The sequence below is a fragment of the Sus scrofa genome, chromosome 5 (genome assembly GCF_000003025.6).
Source record: "Sus scrofa isolate TJ Tabasco breed Duroc chromosome 5, Sscrofa11.1, whole genome shotgun sequence".
Lineage (NCBI taxonomy): Eukaryota > Metazoa > Chordata > Mammalia > Artiodactyla > Suidae > Sus > Sus scrofa.
Genome location: NC_010447.5, coordinates 5951617 through 5967010, shown reverse-complemented (window position 1 = coordinate 5967010; position 15394 = coordinate 5951617). Strand labels below are relative to the sequence as shown.

The 15394-nt window shown below is 53.7% G+C and overlaps 1 protein-coding gene across 10 annotated transcripts in view; it reads right to left on the bottom strand.

The window, feature by feature from the left end:
• Positions 1 to 15394, bottom strand: part of PACSIN2 (protein kinase C and casein kinase substrate in neurons 2) — a 131798-nt gene that overhangs the window by 18164 nt on the left and 98240 nt on the right. For all 10 annotated transcript variants that reach the window (XR_002343859.1, XR_002343861.1, XR_002343860.1 and 7 more), the window contains 2 exons: positions 2721 to 2877; positions 700 to 935 (listed from right to left, as the gene is read on the bottom strand). Coding sequence is in view for 5 of the 10 variants with exons in the window: in XM_021091423.1 (XP_020947082.1) it covers positions 700 to 935; positions 2721 to 2877 (393 nt within the window). In the remaining 5 variants the exon portion in view is untranslated. The remainder of the gene's footprint in view (positions 1 to 699; positions 936 to 2720; positions 2878 to 15394) is intronic.

The following is a 15394-nucleotide window of genomic DNA, read 5'->3' as shown; positions in this document are numbered from 1 at the left end:
GCCAGTGGGTGGGGCACCACTTGGGAGATTATTAAAACTGATCATTTGGGAGCTCCCACTGTGGCACAGTGGGTTAAGGATCCAACTGCAGCAGCTCAGGTGGCTATGGAGGCACAGGTTTGACCCCTGGCCAGTCGCAGTGGGTTAAAGGATCTGGCATTGCTGCAGTGGTGGCACAGGTCGAAGCTGTGGCTCGGATTCAATCCCTAGCCCAGGAACTTCCATATGCTGTGGGTGCGCAGTCCCCCCTGCCAAAAAAACTCAAAACCGAAGCATTAATAGGCCCCACTTCTGACCTACTGAATCACCATATCTAGAGGTGGGCCTGGGAATCTGGCTTTTAGCAAGCTTGCTGAATTGCTGAACTCCGGAAGCACTATTCTATAATAGTTTAATCTCAGATAACCTTGGCAACTGTAGATTTAATACTCTTGACAGACCAAAAGGTTCATGACACGGCATTATGCAAAAACAAATAAAAGAGCTCGGGTTCTGTGCGCTACACCCTGGGCCTGTTTCTCATCCTGTTTCCAGGACTGTAAAGGGGGGATGAGGATTATGGACAGAGGGCACACACACATCGGCCACCACGGCTCTGGGCCGAGGGGCGGCCCTTTCTGGCGGGAGCACTGCTGGAGGGAGCCCAGGTCAGGGGGAAGCAGGCTGTGGGGACAGGGGAGGGGCTGCAGGAGGGTGCACCTCTTTCAGCTTCTTGGCCCAGGGCTTCTGCGCCTTCCGAAAGCCATCTTCGGCTTCTTTGGTCTCCTTAAAGCCTCCCATCATCTGCTTGTGAAAGGCCTCCTTCTGCCAGTTCTTGATCTTCTCGAAATCCTCGTTCATCAGCGAGGCCTTCACCTCCAGGTGCAGCTCGCTCACCTTCTCCGCCTCGGACATGACGGCCACCCAGGCCTTCTCCACCGTCCCGTACTGAGGCCCTGGCGTGGGAGAGAAGCTGGTGGGTTACTGGGCACTGCGGGCCCCGGGCAGGCCCTGGGCTGGGGCTCCTTCCTCTTAGCCTCCCTCAGCTGTAGGATGGGGCTTTAGGCCGGCAGTCTGGCTGCCTGGCTGGGAGGCTTCCTTTCGGCTGTCTTAGACATTTTTCTCTCAGTGCTGTTCCTTTTTCAGTTCCTGGGATGAAGAAAGTAAGAGGGAACTGAAGCTGGATCTGTCCTTCTGTTAAAGGGAAACGGGGAGATTCACACGTTTCCTTCTCGTAAAGACACTGAGCTCTTTAAAAACTCAGATCTCTTCATCCTGGAAGTTTTGATTTGCCTAGGGCCGGCTGTAGAGGAGGCCTCGTGAAGCAAGCTGACTCTCTGCCAGGGAGCCCTGCGCCCACCCTCTGGGGCTGCCCCTCCACCAGACCACGAGGCCCACGCACTCCACGCAGGGCCCGCCTCAGAGCAGGCCCGGAGAACTGCTTACGGAATGAAGGACAGCTCCGTAGCAGAACGGAAGCCCTGTCCTGGGGAGGAAGGAGAGGACAGGACTCTCTAGAAAGTGGTGTGGGGTGCCTGGGTCACCTCACTCACTGTTCTCAGGAAGAAAACATCATCTGGCCTATCCTTTTGTTGAGAGGATGCTGTGGTGTGGCACGAGGTGATGCAGGGAGAGATGGGCTATAACAGAGGCTGAGGGTGGAAACAGGAAGACAGGGCCTGCAGGGGACAAGGGCGGCTGGAGCCAGGTAACACAGAGAGGACCATGGTGCGTGCGTGTGTATGAATATAATTGTGGAGGGTTAGCTCCTCTGAACTTCTAATCCCTTTTGTCTATAAAACAAGCAGCTCCCGTCCTGCCGAGGTCTTGTGGCGGGATCAACAGAGTGACGGGCAGAGTGCTTTACGAACCAACCTCAAGTTCTCAATAAACAGAATGGACAGTGCTGACTGCTGGATCTGGAGAGAGGGGATGCAGGCAGGTGGAAATAAAAAAACAGCTACTGTTTACTGAAGGAGCTGACCCATCCCTAGCCACCCCACTCCCTGGCACCCACGCTGTACCAAGGCACTGTGCTAAGCCCCACAGACAACCTGTTTCAGCGTCAGGGGAAAGACAGGCTGCCTGGAGGCCCTGGCCCGCACGCCCCCCTGCCCTGGCCTGGTGTCTGCTGGCTGGCGCCTCTGAGGACAGCCAGTCATGGTAGAAGAGCCTGCCCCAAAACACACCCCGAGAAATCCCCACTAAGCCATCTGTGTCCTAGGAGGTGCCATAATCAATCAAGCTTCCCCTCTCCTGCTGGGTAGTGCATTCTGAGAATCCATATGCAGAGCAGCACGGTCACTAAGCTCTAGACTCTTCTGAGTATTTTGCTAGGGAGGGAGGGGAGACAAAACCTGCACCACACACCAGCTGTAGTTATTCCTGTTAAGTTCAAAATCAGAAAGCCTGCTGGATCTAATCTTATCTGACTTGCGACACGGTCAGGCTTACAAACAGAAATGTCAGAAGCCACCGTGCTGAGCAGCGAGGCCTTTGACTGGATGGGCGCCTACTCAAGTCTGGGCCCCGAAGCAGCTGTTCTAAGCTGGCTCGGCAGGCGCAGCACGGCCTCTGGGTGACAAGGGCTGCCACGGGGGACTCGGATGCTGTGTCCCAGGAAAGGGGAGGAAAGCTCGCACACCCTGTGCTGCTGGGGGCCAATCGCAGCCCCCCAGAACTTCAGACAAAGAGGAAACTGGCTTGGAGAGGGTCGATGATTTGCCGAGATGCCCCCTTACCCTTGTCCACAAGCTGCCTCCAGCGCCGGGCCCACTCGGTGAGCTGCTGCGCGTACGCCTTCTCGATGCGCGCCCGCTCGTGCAGGCAGTTCATGAGGTCGCTGCACAGGCGGTGGCCGTCATCGATCCGCTTGACGGTCCTCTTGTAGTTCCCGACCTGGGAGACAGAGCCACGCTGTGAGGCTTGAGGTCGCCGCTGCACAGACAACCTCCAGGCCAGCCTGGCTCCCAGGGGGGCATCCCCCCTCCTGTTCGAAGGGCACCCTGCGTGGCGAGACGACAAGCTCCCGGTTTCCTTACTAGCAGGAACATGCAAAACAGTGATGCAGAGCTTCTCGGGATCCACACGGCCAGCGTCCACATTCTGACCCATGGGTCGGGGGGGAGACGGGCCAGTGTGGGAAGGGCTATGATGGAAAGAAGCGAGGGGCTGGAGCGCCCAGAAGGGCTTCTCGCACAAGCTGAGGGGCCAGAGTGGGTAACGTCCAACTAGAGAGATTAAAAACAACCACGGAAACAGAAAAACAATTTTTTAGGAACTCAGATTAAAATGATCTTATAAGTAACAGTACAGATGCTTGGCTAAAGGCCTTTTGATCATTACTGGACTAAGCAGGTTTTCCAGCGCCCACCGCGTTGATGTCATCACATTCTGCATTAATCTTATTACGTCCCGAGGTTAGCAATAAACTCCATTTCCACGTACTGAGCACCCACCATGTATGTGCCAGGCACCACAGGAGGTGTTTGACACCTCCGAGTATTGCCACTGCCCCAACGAGTAGGAATAATTGTCCCCAATTTTAAGATGAGGCAACCAAGGCTTAAGGAAATTACACTGCTAAGATCCTACCGTCATCGTCCTAGAGCCTGGGCTGCAACTGAAAGCAGTTTTTCAAATGGTTCCAGGTAGAAGTCTTTTTTTTTTTTCTTTTTATGGCCACACTCACGGCATATGGAAGTTCCCGGGCTAGGGCTGGATCACAGCTGCAGCTACCAGCCTACACCACAGCCACAGCAAGGCAGGATCCAAGCCACATCTGTGACCTATGCCACAGCTGTGGCAATGCCAGATCTTTACCCCACTGAACAAGGCCAGGAACTGAACCTGCATCTTCATGGACACTATGTGGGGTTCTTAACCCACTGAGCCATAACGGGCACTCCCCCAGGTAGCAGTCTTGATGGCAAAGCTCAGACTTTTCTCTGCTTTGACATGGGCCGACGTGAGGTTAGACTACTTTTTCTCACACATGAAAGGAGAGACTAGGAGTTCCTGCTGTGGTGGGTTAAGGATCCAGTGTTGATGCAGTTGTGGCATAGGTTGCAGTTGCAGCTTAGATTCAACCCCTGGCCTGGGGACTTCCGTATGCCTCGAATGCATATGAAAAGGAAAAAAGAGAGCGAGAGACTAGCTTATCTAAATCATAAATAATAAGAGTAACTGAGAAAATATTAGCGGCTAATTTAGAGTGAAAATCGAAGTAGTCAATACGTTTCGTTGAGTTGCTAATTAGAAAGGATTCTGTGTAGCTGATACGGGAGCACTTGTACGAAATATGAGAGAAAAATGATCTATTGTATTTTTTTGGGGGGGCACACTCACAGCAAAGTTCCCAGGTCAGGGGTCTAACCCGTGCCACAGAAGTGATCTGAGTCACAGCAGTGACGATGCCAGATCCTCAACCTGCTGGGTCACCAGGGAACTCCTGATCTTATATTTTCAATCCTTTCCTCCCACTGTCTTCAAAAAGTGTAGTCACCCTCTGGTCAGTTTTATCATTTCTAAAGGTCTCGGCCCAGCTGATCGCTCTCCTAGTTCATCTCTGTTTAGAGTTACTCTGCAGCTCCTAGAGAACAGGGAGGACAGGCTCCCCCTCCCACAGAAAAGGGTACAGTCCCCTCTCTGCCAGGTAACCTGTTCAACTCTGACTTAGGAACAGTTCACACCACCGAGTTCCTCCCACCTGGACCCGAGGTCTCCAAGTTGAAGAAAAGTTAGCAGCGGAGTTGCAGTACGACCTTGCAAAGGGACAGGGCACATGGAGATGGGCAGCGGGAGAGAAGGGGACCGTGTCCCTCCAGGAAGGGATGTCCCTGAGATGACCCCGCTCCAATGGCAGTCGGAATCCTGGGGAACAGCAAGGAGCCCCGGAAGTCAGGTGGCCTGGGCGGCCTTCTCCAGAGGTCTGGAATGACTTCCAGCGGGCTTGCTGCAGTGCACAAAGAGCTCTCGGACCCCACGACCCATCACCGTCTCCTCAAGAACAGGCCAGGAGGTCACAAGAACACAGAAGCTGAACCTGAGCTTTCAGTTCCATCCTTTGGCCCCTTTATAGGAAGGCGAAAGAAAGCATTTCACAACCAGTTAGAAGTGACATCACGTGTTCACTTCCCTTAAAATAGGGCCTTGCTCTCAGTTGGAAATTTACAGCAGCATGAAAAAAAGGAAAAAAAAAAAAAATCCAATGACATGCAACTCAGTATTGCTGAGCTGGTGGCAAGAAGAGCGAAGATAATCACAGCCGGATACAGACTTGACAGCTGACATGAAAGCACGATGTAGACCTAGCTTTCATCTCACTGTTACCAACATTATTCAAATTAGTAATCAATATGAAAATATGTTGGCTCTCTAGAAACCTGCCTACCTCTCTGATTTTCAAAACCCCTCGTACAAAGATTCAGGGAAAGAAAGGCCATTTCTTTACAAGGTACACATGGTACAACCCCTCAGCACTTAGCACAGATACTGTTCACATTTAAACAACAGCTCTTGAAATCTGAAAAGCAAGGAATACAGAGGATGTTTCCAGAAGCACGTGCTTTATTTAGGCTTATGTGCGGCACTGCTGGGGCTGAGGGGCAAGGGAGTGCTCACGACCACAGGCAAGGTCTGCCCTGCTGTCCTTTGCTCAGGGAAAAGTCAGTGACAGCTCACCACTTCCGTCCACACTCGGGAACATTCACCAGGGATCACTGCTTCCACCCCCACACACCACCCAGCGGCAGAGCAGCGTGGCTTTCCCAGTCCCTCCCTGCACAGCGTGCGGGTGGTCGTCCTCAGAGCAGACCCGCTGGTCTCTTGTAAACGGAGATGTAACCGACATAAAATAAAAACTACCTTTTACAGGTAGAGACTTGGATGTGTTGAGATGGACACACGGCGTGCATAACCATCAGCACGTCAGGGCAGAGAATACTCCCACCTCCCAGAGGTCCCTCGGTCCCTCCTGCTGTCAATCTTCTCCCCACACTGCCCCTGGCAACCACTAACCTGACTTCTGTCCCTTTTCCAAGATGTCCAGAATAAGCGGAGACCACATAGTATGTAACCTGGCTTTGGTAACTGGCTCTGTCACTTACTGTAAGGCTTTTGCGACTGCCCTATACTGTTTCCTACATCAGTGATTCATTCCACTTCATTGCGAAACAGTATTCTATTGTGAGAATATACCACCATCTGTTTACCTTTTCATTCTGTTGAAGGACATTTGGGTTGTTTTTGGTTTGGGACAATTATAAGCAAAGAAGCTAGAAACATTACCTATAGGTCTTTGTGTGGACATTGGTTTTCATTTCTCTTGGGCAAATAGTTAGGAGTGGAATTGCCATCTGGTAAGTGTACGTCTAACTTTATATGAAAAAGTGGCTGGACCACTTTGCACTCCCATCAGCAGTGCAGGAATTTTAATTGCTCTGCATCCTCAGTAGCACTTGGCATTGTCAGTTTGTTTGTTTGTTTGTTTTGTCTTTTAGGGCTGCATCCACAGCAATGGAGGTTCCCAGGCTAGGGGTCTAATCAGAGCTGTAGCCGCTGGCCTACACCACAGCCACAGCAACTCGGGATCCGAGCCGCATCTGCGACCTACACCACACCTCACGGCAACGCCAGATCCCTAACCCACTGAGCAAGGCCAGGGAGCAAACCTGTGTCCTCATGGATGCTAGTTGGGTTCGTTAACCACTGAGCCAAGACAGGAACTCCCTATTGTCAGTTTTAACAAAAACCATTTTAGCCATTCTGTTTCATATACAGAAATAACTCACTGTGATTTTAATTTGTGATTTCCTCGTGTCTAATGATACTGAGCATCTTTTCTTGCTGCTATTTGCCAACCACATGGCTTCTATGGTAGAGTGTTTTGTCTTTTTTAAAACTGAGGTATAATGACTGGTTTTTAAAATGCAAGGAAATTGATTTCAAATATATGTTAAATGGATGATACATTAAAGTCAGGATGTGTATAGTTAGCTATTTCTGCTTTATTGGTTTTATAATTAAAACGCTCCTCTCTTACTTTTCAAAACACTAGCTTGTTTTGAATTGGCCAAATGGCAGATAACTTCATGTAGGAACTGAAAATAAACACGCTTTCTTCCAATACTAATCAATTGCTTTGTTCATAAAATGTCCATTTTGAAAACTAGGTCTGAAGCCGTCTACGTTTCTAACTTTCTCTAAATTCAGGCTCACCCCCTCAGATACCATGGTGCTGAAGACAGATGCTCAACATGCAAGTGCCTGGGTGCAGGGTGGGAAGCCCCTACTCTCCCCCAGGAACCACTTGGCTGAGGGAAGGGGCGGGGGGGGGGCAGGTATACTGGAGGCAACATCCAAAGTGAGTTTGCACGGACAGGTGGGAAGCTGGACAGACTGACGGCGAGGTGAGGGGAGTGACTCCAGGCAGAGACAGTGTTGGCAAAATGAAGAAAGTGAGACAACACGGAGACCTGGGCTCGGGGAGAAGCCATTAGGAATGCAGGGGTGACTGGGCTAGCTGGGGGCTGGATGCAGTGGGTGGCCTGGGAGGTGGGGTCAGACAGTGAAAAGGCTTCACCCTGAAGGGGGCAGTGCTCCGGGAGGGACGGGTGGGGTTCAGGAGGTAAAGCCCCTGGAGGGACAGTACGAGTAGCCTCTGCCTCTGAGGCACAGCAGGAGAAAGGAACGGCTCTGTCCTCTAGGTGGCAGACGGGGGCAGGACAGAGGTAGCAGGATCCCAGCTCCCAGGGACCTCAGGTGGCGGTTCCTGCAGGCCGGGCCTATGTGGCAGAAAGAACGGAGCCACCTCCTTCCCGGATTCTTCCAGAGACGGTTCTCCCTCCTCCCTCCACCCAACCACCAAGCTCTGCCCGGCTGGTTCTGCTGTCTCCTGGCAATCTGAGTCGCTCTACCCTCTTTCCACCCACGATGCCCTTCGCCTATGCCCAGAGGCCAGGGGCTGCCCGCCGTCTTCCTGGCCGCCTGTGAGTCTCACCCTCATCCTTCCTCTGGCTCCCCTCTGCCTGGGCCCCAGAACCCAGTGGAAGACAAGCCTTGGTTTCACGGCCAGCTAGGACGAGTCTGGGGCTGGAGCTGCAGGGACCCCTTGGCAGAAACGTCTGTGTAACTGAGAACCAGAGCGGAGACAGTGGGCTTTGCCTAAAAGCCAGCGGGTTTATAATTACGGGGTGCTGGGAAGGACTGTTCAAACAGGTCCCACCAGTTCCTCATTCAGCCCCTGGGTGTGAACAGTCTGGGACGCAGCCCACAAGGATGCAGGAGACGTTTGCTTCTCTGGCCTTCCAGCTGCTTACCTTTGCCAACTCTGTCTGCGGAACAGAGCGGCCGAAGGCAGCAGGAAAGCCAGCGGATGGGGAAGCAGGTCAGTGGGACCCCCGGGATCCCAGAGGGATGGGAGGCAACGTGAATGCAGACATGTAGCTCCTCTGAGCCCCACCCACTGGCCCCCAGGGCCACCAGTTACCAGGACCAAGGTCTGGCCAGGGGACCTACACGGTGCCGCGCACCAACCACTTCACACACACACACCGTCCACGTTAGTCCTTTACCCTCCTCTTCGGTCGGTGACCACCTCACAGACAAAACACTGACCACAACCAAAGTCCCAGGGTGAAACCAGAGGCCAGGTGAGAAGGGAGCTGGGCTCTCCCTCCCCCTGCGGCCTCGGCACGAACCTCGTCCTGCGTGGCTCACCTTAATGTCACGAAGAATCCTAGGACTCCCTGGACGCCCCCAGGTACCCCAGGAGGTTCTGGCTGTCTCACTGCTGCCTTGATGCACAACTGAGGGAGGGAGCAGTAGCCCTCACACAGAGGGTGCTCTTAGGCCTGTGCCCCAGACCACCCTGCCCCTGGATGGCCTCACCTCCCGCCGGCCCGGGCCTGTGCAGACCAGAGCCCACAGCACACAGCAGGTCGACCCACACGCCTTCCAACTGTGTCCCAAGGGGCTGGGCCTTTGTCTTCCTTACCCACCGCTTCTTCCACCGCCTCCCGCTCACTGGCTCTCAGCAGGCCCTCAATAAAAATGTGAAAGGTAAAACCCTGATGCAGCTAGAAAAAAATATAGGCAGGGCAGGACCCCTCAGCAAAATTTCAAAAGTAGAAGCTATAAGGATATGTGGGCACACAGTTGTGTGTGTGTGTAAATAAACTATTACCTCAAAAATTAAGGATTTCTGTTCAGAAATCAGTAACACAGACAAAGTTAACAGATTCAAATACTGTCTCCTAATCTGCTTAAATTGTCTAAAGTGACATGGGACTAAAATCTGAACTATCTCAGGAAGCCCGACCCATCAACACTGAGAGGCCTGCAGGAAGATGCGCACAGATACGAGTGGTGACCCGCGAGAGAAGCGGAAGGTCACGGGGCTAACGGCCTGAGCGAAGGGCTCACACTCGTGGGACTTGGGGGAATGCCCACGAAAAGAGCGACACAGCTCTGCCCCCCACAGAGGGCACTCGGGAGAGCAGGAAGGGCCAAGCGTAGGGTGGAGCTGCGCACTGAGGACCCCCTACTGAGCCACGCGGGTGGGAAAACAGCCAGGGGCGGGCCTGTGACCACCAGGCAGGAAGGCAGGGAGCAGACACGTGCCCCAGGAGGACCCAGCCTCGTTGCTCCTGAGTTTTATCCCCAAAGAAATGCTGGCTCAGATCATGGAGCACCTGGGGGGCACCCCAGTGTGGCAACAAAAAGGACAGGCAGGACTGTGTAGACACTGCAACGGAAGAGATCTCACTGACAGTGCCGAGAGGAGAAAGACAGAGAAGCGGAACGAGAAACGGAACAACAGGGCACAGGATGCCTCGACATGAATTCAAAATATTGGCACATAAGCAAGGATGACACCTACGCGAGAACACAGGCGCACACAAATGCCGTAACCTTAGAAACGGGGAGTGGCTCAGGTGTCAAAGGCAGGGAGGTGGTGCTGAACGCGTTCGCCTACCTGCCCCAATCCCGGCTCCCTGCTAAGGCTCGGTGGCTGGTCTTCCCCACGGAGGCACCCCTGACACCTGCCACACCACCAAGAGGGCGCGCCTGGATCGCCTGCGCTAGCAGACAGGCGACACCAGTCCCCTGCCGTAGCGTCCTGCTGGCTGGTCCACCTGGGGACCACAAGGGCCCTTCCAAACACTGTCCCCATGGGTCACAATCGTGCCGTTAGCCTCCCTGCCCCAGCTGGACTGCAAGCCTCCTGGTAACAAGCACAGCACAGTATTTTTCATCAGCAGCAGCATCATAATTGATGCCAGGCTGTGGGCTGACAGCTCTACATGTCACCTCATTTAATCTTGTAATGATCCCAAGGCAGTGGGATTTTACAGAAAAGGAAACAGATTTGAAGAGGCAAAGTCACTCATAATCATGCAGCCGAAAGGAGGCAGACTCCACCTTCCAGAATCTTCCTCGGGCTGAGAACAGGGCGAGTGTTAGAGCCAAGACTTAAAAGGTCACTATCAGGTGATGTGTGTGTTTCCAACCAGCTCTGCAGGTTCCAGGAAAGGCACAGACAGAGTTCGAGCCTGTGGGTCACTGTGTGACCCCACTCCTGGACGCTCCTGATGCCTCCGCGTGCTGAAGAGGCTCATGCCAGGCCCTCGGCCTGGGAACTAAGACCCTGTGCCAGAGCCGACCTTGATTCACTCTCAGAAAGCTCGTGTCCTTTAACCTGGTAAAGCCCAGGCAGCACAACTGCTCCCTCTACACCCTGGGGAGGCAGGTTCAAGAGTGAGCCAGCTGTGCCGACCTGGCTGGACAAGAAGGACAAGCTTCTGGTGACCCTCCAGGCAGTGCTCTGTGTCAGAGACAAATTGTTTATCCACAGCTTCCCAGTGTGGCCAGAAGCCCGGGGATCTTCTCAAGTAGCTTCAAAGACAAGGATGAAAGACAAGCCTTCAGGGACCCTTAATTACAGCCCTGCGGAGGTGGGCGACGGCCCCCCAGGAGGCCGCCTGCCCTCTGCCCCTTCCCACCAGGTCTCTGCCTGCATCTCCACGCCTTCGGCTGCACAGTGGAGCTGGGCTGATTCTGTGAGGACAAGGGCTTGGCGAGTTCACAGCATAGGCTGGGTTCCTTTCCAGTCAGACGTGCTCTTAGCCTGGGGGGCTGTCACTTACAAGGCCATTTCCTCATCGTCCGTTCAGACACAAAATGAAGAGAGAGGACAGGAATAGACGACCGCCACGATTCCAGGATTTCTAACTGAACAGTCTGCCAACGCCGCCACCGGCTGGCTGCCTCCCAAAACACTCGCAACTCAATTTTTTCTCAACCCTCTTGACACCCACAACTGTGTGACAAACACCTACTGTGTGCCAAGGACTCCGTGCGAGACTAGGGGATGCAGGGGATGCAGTGGTGAACAACCACTGCGGTCCCCACTGCTGTGGGACTTGTGCTCAAGTCACAATTACAGACGTGACAAGTTCTGGAAGGAGCACTGCAGACGTCGGGGCTGCCTGGAGGAAGCGATGTTTGAGGCAAGAGCTGAAGGAACTCTGGGGCAAGGTCGCTTTCTGAGGGTCCGAGGGAGGGTGCTGAGGCCCACGGACCATGGGGGACGCCGCCCGCTCCATGAAGGTCCCTCTGCCAGGCAGTTCGTGCCTCCCTTGTTACTCTGCCTCCACGTCTGCTGTCACATGCAAAATGTGGTTGGCACGGTAGGTTTTGAGGGCAAGGTCTACATCTTTCTTCTTCTCCATCCACCATGCCAGGCACACAGAGGGCACCTAGTAATATCCTCTCAATGTCTGAGTGGTGCTGGGAGCAGAGATTCTGTTCCATGTAGACAGGAGGAGACTGAGAAGTTGCTGGGCGCCCAGCTAGAAGCACGGGGAATGAAGTAAATCATGAGACTTTATTTACTGAGGTGGGTTTTTTTTTTTAAACTTTATGGCTATACCTGCGGCATATGGAAGTTCCCAGGCCTAGGACTGAACCAGAGCTGCAGCTGCGGCAACGCAGGATGCTTTAATCCACTGTGCCAGGCCAGGGATCGAACCTGCACCTCCACAGTGACCTGAGCTGCTACAGCGCTACGCCACGGCAAGAACTCTTATTTACTGAGTTCTTAATTGAGGGAGTTCCTTGAGCTCTCTCCACAAAGAATCAACTCTCAGCATATCTCCAGATACGGACTTCACGGATGACACACGAGCAGCTACCGCTTCTGCCCACACAAACAAGCAGGAGAGCCGCACAGGTCCTTGAGGCACTTACAAGGCTGTCTGTCAAATTCAGCGTCCGAGTTAGCTGCTCTCTGAGTCTCCCGTCTCCAGGCAGGTCAGGAGACTGGGGAAACGGGGCCTTTCAGTGTCACTACTTCCCCATCCACCTTCTCTGCGGGGCGCTCAGCAGATGTCATATCCGGCACACACCTGCTCAGCAGGGTCCCCTGTCTCAGACGCTCCTCTTATGACCTACCCCAACCCTTCCTCTGAACCTCCTTTCCAAACAGTCAGGCTTAGGGCTGTGAAACCTGTGACGCGTGCTTGAAAACACCAAGGCGGAAGAGGTGTCCTGGAGAGCCATGGACTCTGTGCCTTGCTCTCAAACTCTGCTCCGGCCGTCCTCGCTTCTGCAGGATTCCACGTCTAGCTCTCCCAGCTACCTTCCAGCTCCCCCAAATGGGCTCCCGCTTGGCCCTGCCCTGGAACAGAGGTCTAGGAGCTCCTCACTCAGTGCTGCCCTGAAGCCTGCCTGGACGAGCCCGGACCTCCTGGGGCTTCCCATTCTCAAAAGACGGTGAGGCGGTTTACCTGGCAGGGCCCTGCCGCTGCTATTGTTTATTAACAGCTTCAATCTCCAGCCACCTTGAGCCTGGTCTGCACGCTCTGGCTCAACTCTGACCCAAACTAGTCCTGGCACTGCCTCGGGCCTCCCTCTGCCCCAATTCCCAGTTTCCAGTTCACCCCGCCCCAACTCTTACCAGGCCTACCCTCTGTGCCTGGACTTTCCACTCAAGTCGGAGGGTGAAGAAAACGAGGCTCGGGGCCCCGCAGAGGTGCCCTTCGCTGTTCAAGAGTTTTAAAGCACAAATCCAAACTTCAACAACATTAGAGATCAACTGCATTATCAATATTTAACCTAAATGTTGGAAATGACAAACTGAAAAACAGAGGAATCGGAAACTGAGAAATTCCACTTCTCAGCTCTAACTCAGAGGCAGAACACACTCTAACGCAGAGAGGAAGGATGTGTTTTAAACAAGCTGTTTTGGACCTGACCCGCCCCTCACGGCTGTGGGCCAGGCTCACCGTGCTCTGCCCTCTTGGCACACATTGCTCACACGGCGAGATAAAGGCCCAGTGATGCCTGGGGGCTTGTTCCTGAGCACAGCACATGCCCCATCTGTGAGCCCTCGCCCCAAGCGCCCAGTCTCGTGGCACAAGTGCACGTGCACACACTCGTCCTTCAGCCAAGCGCCCAGGACGCGGCCTGGTGACCGGGTCACTGCCCTCTCTTACTCTCACACTCCACGGGCGCTGCAGGAGCAGCCCCTCCCGGCTGTACGGGCTGCCGCCCATCCAGGCAGTGGGATCCTTTCCAGCTCTGTTAAGTACGGGCTCGCTGAAGACCAGCTGCTTTTGGCAGAAGCTCTAACAGTGAACGGGACGGCGAGGGAGATGTCTCAAGTCCATGAGCCCCCGGGTACAACGCCAAATGACTTGGGGTGGAAATCACGCAGGAGGAAAAGTAGGAATAAAAGCGCTTCCTCCAGTAGCACCCCCACGCCCACCCTCCCAGCACTTCGGCCGTGTTCCGCCCTCCCAGTCCTCGGTTTAACCTTCACGACTCCTGTTACCCCTGTCCTTCCCCCAGGACATGAGCCCCTGCCCCATCTCTGCACCTGGGTCCCTCAGCTCCAGCCCCAAACATCTGCACCAAGATGTCTCAGTGGAGCTACGCCACCGCAGTGTAACTGAGCTCTCACCAGTTCTAAAGTCATGCATTTCTAGCTCTTACTGAGTAGAAAGAGAAACGTCTTCTCCTACAGGGCTTACCTAAAGTGCAGTGACATCACTGAAATCAGATGAGAAAACATAAATTTATTTTCAGAGGATAAAATGACAACAAAAAAACCCTGAGTGTTCTATTCTCTGAAGGAAAAAATGGAGCGGCTCCTTACCTGGGATTTAGAACAGTGGCGTGTAGACAGGGAGGGCAAGCCTGCGCTGATCAGATGGAGGGCCACCTGATGTGTCCACCTTTCCTGTGTCCATGGGGTGGGGGGACATTAATGCATGAAAGAGGTGACAAAGCGAGACCACTCGGGCTCGGGAGCCATTCGGACCCTGGCCCTGCAGATGTTGCCCATAATTCTCACAACCATCCTGGGAAGCAGGAAATAGCAATGCTGTTACCGCCCAGGGCCCTCAGCAGTTATTCCTGTTCTCTAAACCCTAGGGGTCACACACTTACCAACGCTGGCACCAGGGCTGAACCCAGACAGGACACTACTTCCTCACACAGAAGCACAAGCATGTTAGGTGTGCAGTTACCAAAAAGGAATACCTCTCTTCTGTAAGGAGCTCCCAGGGCTGCGAGCAGAGGCAGGAGAGCAGTTCTGGAGAGCAGGTGCTTAGGCCCAAATCCCAGCTCCACCACCTCTGAGCTCTACCAAAGCACCCGAGCCTCAGTTTCCCCACCTGTAACGTGGGGACGACAATCGCAGAGGCGGCTGTGAGGGCTGAGAGCACCCATGTGAGCCAGAGCAGGGCCTGACACAGAGCACATGTGCAATAAATGCTAACTGCTATGGCTGGGTTTCATTTCTAAACTTCTCAATGGGTTAACCTTCCCAGAGAGCACAGACCATAAGCATAGAGCTCTTGGGCACAGCTGGCGATAACAGTGTGGACACACCCATGCACGGGGTACCAGGGGCGACCAGGTCACAGCTCAGCACGTCCTCTCAGAAGGGGGGGCCCTCCTTCACATCCGCAGAGCATGATCTGGACTACATAAAAGTCATTTTTGAGAGTTTAGTCATGCTGTATCCCCAAGGCCTAGAACAGGACCTGGCACCTAGCAGGCGGTCTGTAAATATTTACTGAAAGAACGGTTTCTGCTCAGTATTATGGTTAGCTGCATACATATTTTAATTCCAAGTATTTGTAAGCTTCTTATGAGCAGAGCAGATCTTATTACCCAGCATTAAAGCTTATCTTTTCTCTGATGCACCTGTACACTTAACTGACAATCATTTAGTGTGTCAGGCACAGTGCCTGATCTCCAGGTGACAACCAGATGGTACAATTTGCTGGGCGGGCAAGTAGGAAGGCTGCCTAAGCTTGCTGAGAGAACCAAGGAAGGCTGCCTGGAGGAGAAGCTCCCTGGGAAGAAATCAGGGAGGTCAGGTTGGAGGAAAGACCACACCACCCTA